The sequence below is a fragment of the Lepidochelys kempii genome, chromosome 23 (genome assembly GCF_965140265.1).
Source record: "Lepidochelys kempii isolate rLepKem1 chromosome 23, rLepKem1.hap2, whole genome shotgun sequence".
In the NCBI taxonomy this organism is placed as follows: domain Eukaryota; kingdom Metazoa; phylum Chordata; order Testudines; family Cheloniidae; genus Lepidochelys; species Lepidochelys kempii.
Genome location: NC_133278.1, coordinates 1468547 through 1477442, shown reverse-complemented (window position 1 = coordinate 1477442; position 8896 = coordinate 1468547). Strand labels below are relative to the sequence as shown.

The window sequence follows — 8896 nt, the reverse complement described above, 5'->3', positions numbered from 1 at the left end:
CGCGGAGCAGGGGTGACGTCTGGGAAGTGCTTTGAGGGGCGTTAGAAGCGTCGTATTTCTGCACAGTCCGAACACACTGGAGCTTGGTCCAGGCCACGCCTGGAACAGCAGGGGAGAGCTCCCTGCATAAACAACTGCCCCGCCCCAGAGTCGGCTGCATCTCGGCGCCAGGCAAGGGGTCCCTGGATAACCGGCCCCTGCACCCCACCCCAGAGATAGATGCATCTCAGCGCCAGCTCCCTGGATAACCAGCCCCCGCACCCCACCCCAGAGACGGCTGCATCTTGGTACCGTTCAAGGGGGTCTCTGGATAACCGGCTCCCGCACCCCACCCCAGAGACGGCTGCGATTCATCCTGTCTAGTCTGTACGGAGGCTGGGATCTCGCCAGGGGCCGTCGGGCTCTGGCGCTGAACTCAGGCTAGGCCCGGATCTTCTGCAGCTCAGCTGGAGGGGACAGCAGGGCCATTCGTGGGGAAGACACTGGGCCAGGAGCCAGGACTCCTGGGTTCAATTCTCAGCTCTGCCACTGGCTCCCTGCACCTCCCGTTCCCCACCTTATGCTGGGAGCTCTCGGGGGAGTCCTGGCTCCAGCTCCCCCACGCCCCCGCTCTAACCACTAGACCCCCCTCCCCGCCAAGACCTGAGGATAGAACCCAGGAGTCCTGGCTCCCAGCCCTAGTCCCTACCTGCTTGATCACACTACTTCAGTAGGGATGTGGCCTGTTTCTCAGATCTCCTCCCTTCTGAATTCTCTCTCCCCACTGTGATTGCTCTGTGCCTTAGTTTCCCTGTGCAAATGGGGTGTGAATCCCTAGCTCTCTGCTGGGTCGTCCTCCCCGTGGATCCCAGAGCCCAGCCGGGGTGGAGAGCGGGGACCGGGGCCTGGAGCGGACGGTTGGCAGCGGGGCTGATGGGGCAGGGTGGGGGGCACTTGCCACGGGGGAGCGTACAGGAAGCGCTCCCATTCCCCGGCCCCTGGCAGAGACAACCGCAGAGATCCCCAGGGCCGGCCTGGCTGAGCTCAAGGAGCTGGGGGGCGGCTGGGTTCAAGGGGTCCCAGACGCCAGCCGGGAGCCGGCAGGAAGTTGGGAAACGATCTGGAATTATTAGCATCCGTTAGAGCCACATCGGAGGCCAGCTGCTGCTGGAGTCTCCAGCCAAAGGGGGTGGAGTGGAAGGGGAGTGGGGGCTAGAGGTTAGAGCTGGGGGGGGGGTCAGGGAGCCAGGACTCCTGGGTTCTCCCCCCAGCTCTGGAAGGAGAGTGGGGTCTAGTGGGTAGAGTGAGGGGAGATCTGGGAGGAGAGTGGGGTCTATTGGTTTTGGGAGGAGAGAGTCAGGATTCCTCGGTTCTATTCCAGGCTGTCGATAAGTCACTGTGGGGTAGGTCACGTCCCGTGACTCAGTTTCCCTGTGACCAGCATAGCTCCCTCCCAAGGAGCTTGTGGGGCTGGATTGATCCACCAAATGGGGTCAGGAGCTTTGGGCCGAAGTTGCCTTGGGGAGGGGGGTTGGTGCCCTGCCAGGTACCCACAGAAATGCAGCTCCGCCCAGCCCACCCTGCGTGGCCTCATCTGGAGCTGATCAAGGACGGGGGCCGGCCTCGGAGCCCCCCGGAGCTGCCCCCGCGGGCAGGGCTGTGTCCCAGGCCAGAGCAGGCCCCCAAGCTCGGCTCTGCTCTGGGGTCCCTGCCGGGGGGGGGGGAACGGCACTGGCAGGCGACTGGAACGGCGGGGGGGGTCTCCTGGTGTCCCCGGAGTGGAGCCGAGCCCCCAGAGCTGTGGGTGGGGGCAGACGATGCCAGCGACTGTGCGGCACGGATCCCTGGGCGAGGCGTCCGCTTGGCTCTGCTCCGTGGGCACGGTCTGGACCAGGTCCCCCCAGCTCCTCCCCCACTTCCCGCAGGGCTGGGAGCTGGGCACCGGCGGGGCAGCGTCAGCCCCATGGGGGGGCGTGAATGGGAATATTTATCTCCCCCTCCCGGAGCTGGGGGAGCTCAGCCCTTCAGGGGGTGGGCAGGCTGGGCTGATCCTGTCGGGGCTCCGGGGGCTGGTCTGTTATTGTAGGGTCTGCGGGGGCTTGTGTGTTATTGTAGGGTCTCTAGGCGTGTTGGCTCCGGGGGCTGGTCTGTTATTGTAGGGTCTGCGGGGGCTGGTCTGTTATTGTAGGGTCTGCGGGGGGCTGTGGCTCCGGGGGCTGGGCTGTTATTGTAGGGTCTGCGGGGGCTTGTGTGTTATTGTAGGGTCTGCGGGGGCTGGTCTGTTATTGTAGGGTCTCTGGGTGGGGGGCTGCAGCTGGTCTGGTATTGATTTGATTCTCGCTAGTTTCACTTTGAATTCCAGTCCCTCCTGCCCCCACTTCCCCCCCGCCCCGGCCCCCCGACACTGTCCAGCCTGGTCTGATTTGTCGGAGCCAGGACCCCGCCCCCGCCAGGAGAACTCGCCCTGCGCTTGATTTCACCCAGGCTGCTGCTGACGGGGGTAGGGGGGACTTGCCCCCCATTCTGTGGGAAGACACCCCACATTCCCTTAGCCTGCTGGGGGGGGGCGTCTTTTCCCCCTCCCCCAAGGGCTCAACACCCCAGCTCCCCGTGGCCGGACACCCCACGCTCGAGGGGGCGGGGGTATTTAGGGGGAGCAGGTGGGGGGTGTTCAGGAGATCGGGTGTGCAGGGGGGTGGGGGGCTGGGCAGGGGAGGGGGGGGCGGGGAAGCAGCTGAGGAAACAAACCCCCTTGGCCAAATGTTTGCCGGGCCCTGACCTCCCCGCACGGCTCCAGCTGGTGTTGCGGGGGGGAGGACAGCTGTCCAGAGCCCTGTGCTGGTTCGGGGCAGCTGCCTCCCTCAGGGGAGGGGGGTTACCATGGGGCTGCCCCCCCCCCGCGGCCTTTTGTTCTGGCCGCCCTCGGTTGTCTGGGGCTGAGTTTAAATCAAGACCCCGATGCGGGCCTGGCCCCTCCCCCCCCGATGCGGGCCTGGCCCCTCCCCCCAGGACTTCACCCCCCTAAAACACAGGCCTGGCCCCTACCCTTCCCTCCCCATCTTCCCCACTCCCCCTCCAACGCAGGCCTTGCCTCCCCTTGGCCCCATCACCCCACTGCCCCCCCCAGCCCCCAAAGAGCCAGCCCTGTCCCACCCCCCAGCCCACCCCCTCCCTGTCCCCCCCCAGGAGTCCCCCCAGCCCAACCTGCCACAGCCCCCCCGTCTCCAGCCCCGACAATCTGCTTTGGGGGGGTTCAGGCCAAGTCGGTTTGGGGGGTGGGGGGTTCCATCTTGGCCCCTTTTGTGCCCCTTGTTAGGAGCTGGGGGGGCATCGTGTGGGGCACAGGCCAGCTCGGCACAGAGGGGCCCACAGCAGATGCCCTCTGTGAGGGAGGCTGGGGGGGAAGGGGTTATATAGGTCCGTAGCACCACCCCACCCTGCCAGGGCCCCGCAGCCCCCCTCCCTCCCCCGTGCTGTTCGTGTTTCGGGCACACCCTGAACCTTCCTGCATTTCGGGGCACCAGGGGCTGATGAGTGGGGGGAGCCCAGCTCGGGGAGGGAGGGGCTGAGTGTCTCCCAGGGGTGAAGAGGCAGCTCATGCGAACTGGGGGGGACCCCCGGAGATGGGGTGCACATTCCCAGAGTGATCCTTGTGTCTGTCCACATTGGCAGCTCCTGAGGGCAGTCCTGGCTCCCTGCCCCCCCGCTCTAACCACTAGCGCCCACTCCCCTCCCAGAGCTGGGAGAGAACCCAGGCGTCCTGGCTCCCAGCCCCCCTCCTCTAACCACTAGCCCCCACTCCCCTCCCAGAGCTGGGGCGAGAACCCAGGCATCCTGGCTCCCTGCCCCCCATTCTAAGCACTAGCCCCCCCCGAGCTGGGAGAGAACCCAGGCGTCCTGTTTGCAGTGGGGGCCCCCGGCCTCACGCCCGTCTCCCCCAGGCCCGGCGTGGCGCGATGAACAAGCTCCGGCAGAGCCTGCGGCGGAAGAAGCCGGCCTACGCGCCCGAGGCCAGCCGGCCTCACCAGTGGCAGGCGGACGAGGAGGCCGTTCGCCGGGGCAAGTGCAGCTTCCCTGTGCGGGTGAGTCCGCCGGGCGGGGGGCTCTCGCACGCCCGGCGCACTCCTGTGTGCGAGCGGCTGTCACACACACGTGCCCAGCAGGGTGCCCACCGGTCCGGGGAGGTCGCACGCTCGGCTCGCACGGCCGGCACACGGGGGTCGGGGGTTGTGTTCTCAGCTTGCACGTGTGGGCAGTGGAGAGGCACAGGCTGGGGGGTTGCACGCTTGGCTTGCACGCCTACGTTTGCAGTAGCTCCCCTGGGAGGCACACGCGTGTGCCCCGGATTTGCACATCCCCATCTCGCACACGTGGGCCTGCTCAGCTCCTCCCCCTCCCTGCGGGGAACCCGGGGGTGGCGCTGGGCATGGTGGGTGACGGGGCACTTGGGCCTTGCCTTGGGGGGTGGCCTGGCTCTGACCTCTGCCCCCCGCAGTACCTGGGCCACGCGGAGGTGGAGGAGTCCCGGGGGATGCACGTGTGTGAAGAGGCCGTGAAGAAGCTGAAAACAGTGAGTGCAGCTGGCCTGGGGGCCGGGGGGGCAGATCTAGGCCAGATGCCCCCACTGGGGGCCCCCAGCACCTCCTCCTTCAACCCCCCTCTCCATCCTGAGTTTCCCAGCACCCCCTTCAACTCCCAGCCACCCCGAGTTCACCAGCACCCCCTTCAGCCCCCACCAAGTTAACCAGCACCCCCCCAGCCACCCATCATCATCCCCCCATTAATCTCCCCCCAGCCTTGAGGGCACTAATGGATTTCTCCATTCTTTGAAGTGGTTCCCCCCAGCCTGGGACTCTGCCCCACCCCCATGGGGCAGAGGGCTCAGGAGCGAGGGATGGGCTGGGGGGGTTTCTAGTGTCCCCCCACTGACACCCCCCCCCCGGTTGCAGAGCGGGCGCAAGTCGGTGAAGTCGGTTCTGTGGGTGTCGGCCGACGGGCTGCGGGTCGTGGACGACAAAACAAAGGTACGGGGGTGGGGGGAGGGACTGGGGATTGTGGGGGGCACGGCTGGGGGGGTTATGGGGCGGTTGGGAGCCGTGGGGGGGTCCTGCCACCCCCCAGCCCCCATGGTCTCAGTGGGAGCCCCGTGGACGTGCGGTGTCTCCTCCTGGGCTGAGGCGGGAGGGAAGCGGGGGGGGGATGAGCTGCCCCTGTCTCATGCCCCCCCCCCCAGGATCTCATCGTCGACCAGACCATTGAGAAGGTTTCGTTCTGCGCCCCCGACCGCAACTTCGACAAGGCCTTTTCCTACATCTGCCGCGACGGCACCGCCCGCCGCTGGATCTGCCACTGCTTCCTGGCCCTCAAGGACTCGGTGCGTGGCCCCCTGGCACGCCCCCCCCGCCCCGGCATGCCCCCGGCATGCCCCCCCCAGCACGCCCCCCCGCCCTGGCACGCCCCCGGCATGCCCCCCCCGCCCTGGCATGCCCCGCCCACAGCCCCCGGCACGCCCCCCCCGCCCTGGCACACCCCCGGCATGCCCCCCCCACCCCGGCGCCCCCCCCGCCCTGGCATGCCCCGCCCACAGCCCCCGGCACGCCCCCCCCGCCCCGGCACGCCCCCGGCACGCCCCGCCCCGGTGCCCCCCCCGCCCTGGCATGCCCCGCCCACAGCCCCCGGCACACACCCCCCGCCCCGGCACGCCCCTAACACCCGCGCTCGCTGGGTCTCGCATGTGCCCCTTTGCCTGCTCATGTTCCACTGCGCCCACTCGTGCCCCCCCCGACCGGTCCCTGCCCCCCCCGACCGGTCCCTGCCCCCCCCGACCGGTCCCTGCCCCCCCTGACCGGGCTCTGCCCCCCCTGACCGGGCTCTGCCCCCTGCCGCAGGGCGAGCGGCTGAGTCACGCCGTGGGCTGCGCCTTCGCCGCCTGCCTGGAGCGCAAGCAGAAGCGGGAGCAGGAGTGCGGCGTGACGGCCTCCTTCGGTGCCAACCGGACCAGCTTCGCCCGCCAGGGCTCCTTCCGCGCCCCGGCCGCCCGCCCGCCGGACAGCCAGAAAGGTGACCGGGGCGCCGCCCCCCCGCGCCCTCACTCCTGACCAGCTCCGCCCCCCAGTCTGCCCCCCGTGTCTCCCGTCCCCCCAGCTCCACCCCCTGTGCCCCCCGTCCCCTCAGCTCCTGACCAGCTCCGCCCCCCAGTCTGCCCCCCGTGTCTCCCGTCCCCCCAGCTCCACCCCCTGTGCCCCCCATCCCCTCAGCTCCTGACCAGCTCCGCCCGCAGTCTGCCCCCCGTGTCTCCCTTCCCCCCAGCTCCAACCCTGTGCCCCCCGTGCCCTCAGCTCCTGACCAGCTCTGCCCCCCAGCTCCGCCCCCCGTGTCTCCCTTCCCCCCACCTCCCGTCCCCCCCCGTGCCCTCAGCTCCTGACCAGCTCCACCCCCCCAGCTCCACCCCTCATGCCCCCCGACCCCCCAGTACCCTCCGGGTTCCTACCCTGCCCAACTCTCCCCCACCCCCCAATACCCTCAGCTCCTGACCATCTCCGTCCCCCAGCTCTGCCCCCCGTGTCTCTCGTCCCCCCAGCTCCACCCCCTATGCCCCCTGTCCCCCCGTGCCCGCAGCTCCTGACCATCTCTGCCCCCTCTCCCCCCCACCCCTCTGAGTACCTGCCCCCCCAATACCCCAGCTTCTGACCATCTCTGCCCCCCATCCCTGCCCAGCTCTAACCCCCCCCCCAGGTAGCCGCCCCACTCTGAGTCCCGCCCAGCCCCCCCTTTGCATGCTGGGCGGGGGCCACTCCTGGTCTGAGGTGGGGGGACTTGAATGTGTGGGGGGAGGGACGGAGGTTCGTGGGGGAGGGGGCCGTCCTGGGGGGAGGAGCCAAGGGCACCGGGGGGGGGGCGTGGTGGGGGGTCCACGGGGGGTCTCACCCCGACTCTCTCCGCCAGCGGAGGCCGCCCCCGCCGCCACCCCCTCGGCGCCCCCCGGCCCCGCCCAGCCGGGCAGCGTCTCCCCGCCGCAGGGGGCCCCCTCGCCGGCGGAGAAGGGGGAGGGGGGCCCCCAGCACGCCATCCCGCGTCGCCACGCACCCCTGGAGCAGCTGGTGCGGCAAGGCTCCTTCCGCGGCTTCCCCGCCCTCAGCCAGAGGAACTCGCCCTTCAAACGCCAGCTCTCGCTGCGGCTCAGCGACCTGCCCTCCACCCTGCAGCGCACGGGGGGCTTCCCGGCCCGGGGCGCCGGTGAGCCGGGGGCAGGAGGGGGAGCTGGGGGGCCGGGGGGCCGGTTGGGGGGAGCTAGGCAGCCAGGCACGGGGGGCTGGGGGGGGAGCTGGGGGGGCCGGGTGGGGGTACTTGGACCCTAGGGGTGGTATCTTGGCTTCCGGCCCTTTAAGAGATGGGGGGCGTGGGGAGCCCCAGAGGGAGGGGGGGTGGTTTGCTCCGAGTTGCCCCCCCCAACTCTGCTCCCCACCCCACCCCCAGTGCTGGAGCTGGAGTCGACCCCGCCCGGCGACAGCGACGGGATCAGTGCCCTCTGCAGCCAGATCGATGCCTCCTTCGCCCGCCCGCCCGCCGACCCCTTCAGCCCCACGGCCACCGACGGCATCGCCTCCCCCCCCGCGGGGCTCCCCCAAGGTACGGGCCCCCCCTCTGTGCCCACTCCCTGTGCCACGCCCCCCCGGGTACACCCCTGGGGTGCCAGGCCCCTTCTGCCGCGCCACTCTCCTGCCCGGGGATCCCGCCCGGGGATGCCCCATACCCCCACTGTGCCAAGGGCACAGGGACAAGCCGTCCCCCGAGGGAAACCCCTATATAACCAGCCCCTGCCCCCCACCCCAGAGAAAGCCGATCTCAGCGCAGGGTGGGGGGTCCCTGGGGAGCCAGCCCCCCGTCGCCCTGCCCTGGCATTGGCATGCGGCTCGCTCCTGACATGGGTTTTTCTCCTCGCCCGCAGAGCCGGCCGCCTGGGGCGAGCCGGGGTCGGGGGCCCCCCCGCCGGCCCCCCCGTTCCAGCCCGGACACAAGCGGACCCCGTCGGAGGCCGAGCGCTGGCTGGAGGAGGTGGCCCAGACGGTCAAAGCTCAGCAGCTGGCCCCTTCCACGGCACCCGTGCCCACGGCCCTGCCCGCCACGCTGCCCCCCTACCCCGTGAGCTACGCCGCCGCGCCCGCCCCCGTGGGCATCTTCCGGCCGCCCCACATGCAGCCGGCCCACGTGCCCACGGGGGCCTACCCACTGGCCGGGCCCTACGGGGCGCCCAGCATGCCCGTGGTGGGCATCACCCCCTCCCAGATGGTGGCCAACGTCTTCTGCTCCACTGCCCAGCTGCCGCCCTCGAACTCGGGGGGCAAGGCCGGCTCCTTCCCCCTGCGCTGCGGGGCCCCGTGCTGCCCCCTCCCCCCCAGGCCCGGCCCAAGTCCGGCAGCGCCGCCCCCTGGCCCCCGGAGCCGGGCCAGCCGGGGGCCACAGCCCCCCCGCCCAAGCCAGACCCCTTTGAGGCTCAGTGGGCGGCGCTGGGGGCCAAGCCCCCCGGGGGGGCCGACCCAGTCAACCCCTTCGCCGGAGACCTGCAGAAAACCTTTGAGATCGAGCTGTGAGCTGGGGGGGGCCACCTGGGTCCCCGAGCCCCCCACTATGGAACTGACTATGGGGCCAGGTAGAGGTGGGGGATGTACGGAGACCCCCCCACCCCAGCGGAACCTGGGTCACCAGCTCCTTGTCAAATGGGGGGCAGCCTGGGGAGGGGCCCCCAGGACTGCTCCCCCCCGCCCGCCCGCACCAGCTTTGCTGCTGGGGGCTTTGCCGGGGGGCCAATGCGGGGCTGAGCGTGGGTCCCAGTCCCTGGAGGTGGGGCTGGGGTCTGCTGAAGTGGGGGGGGGGAGTGTGGGGGTGAGGAGCCTTTCCTCCCCCCGGTGATGAAATG

General features: G+C 70.3%; 1 protein-coding gene across 1 annotated transcript; it reads left to right on the top strand.

The window, feature by feature from the left end:
• The first annotated feature begins 2690 nt into the window (after nt 1-2690).
• On the top strand, nt 2691-8653 carry NUMBL (NUMB like endocytic adaptor protein). Its single transcript, XM_073321668.1, is given in 9 exon segments — nt 2691-4061; nt 4475-4549; nt 4929-5003; nt 5213-5353; nt 5868-6039; nt 6925-7215; nt 7456-7608; nt 7928-8349; nt 8352-8653. Coding segments are annotated over 9 exon segments (1674 nt in total). The 5' UTR covers nt 2691-3935; the 3' UTR covers nt 8571-8653.
• The last annotated feature ends 243 nt before the right edge of the window (nt 8654-8896 follow it).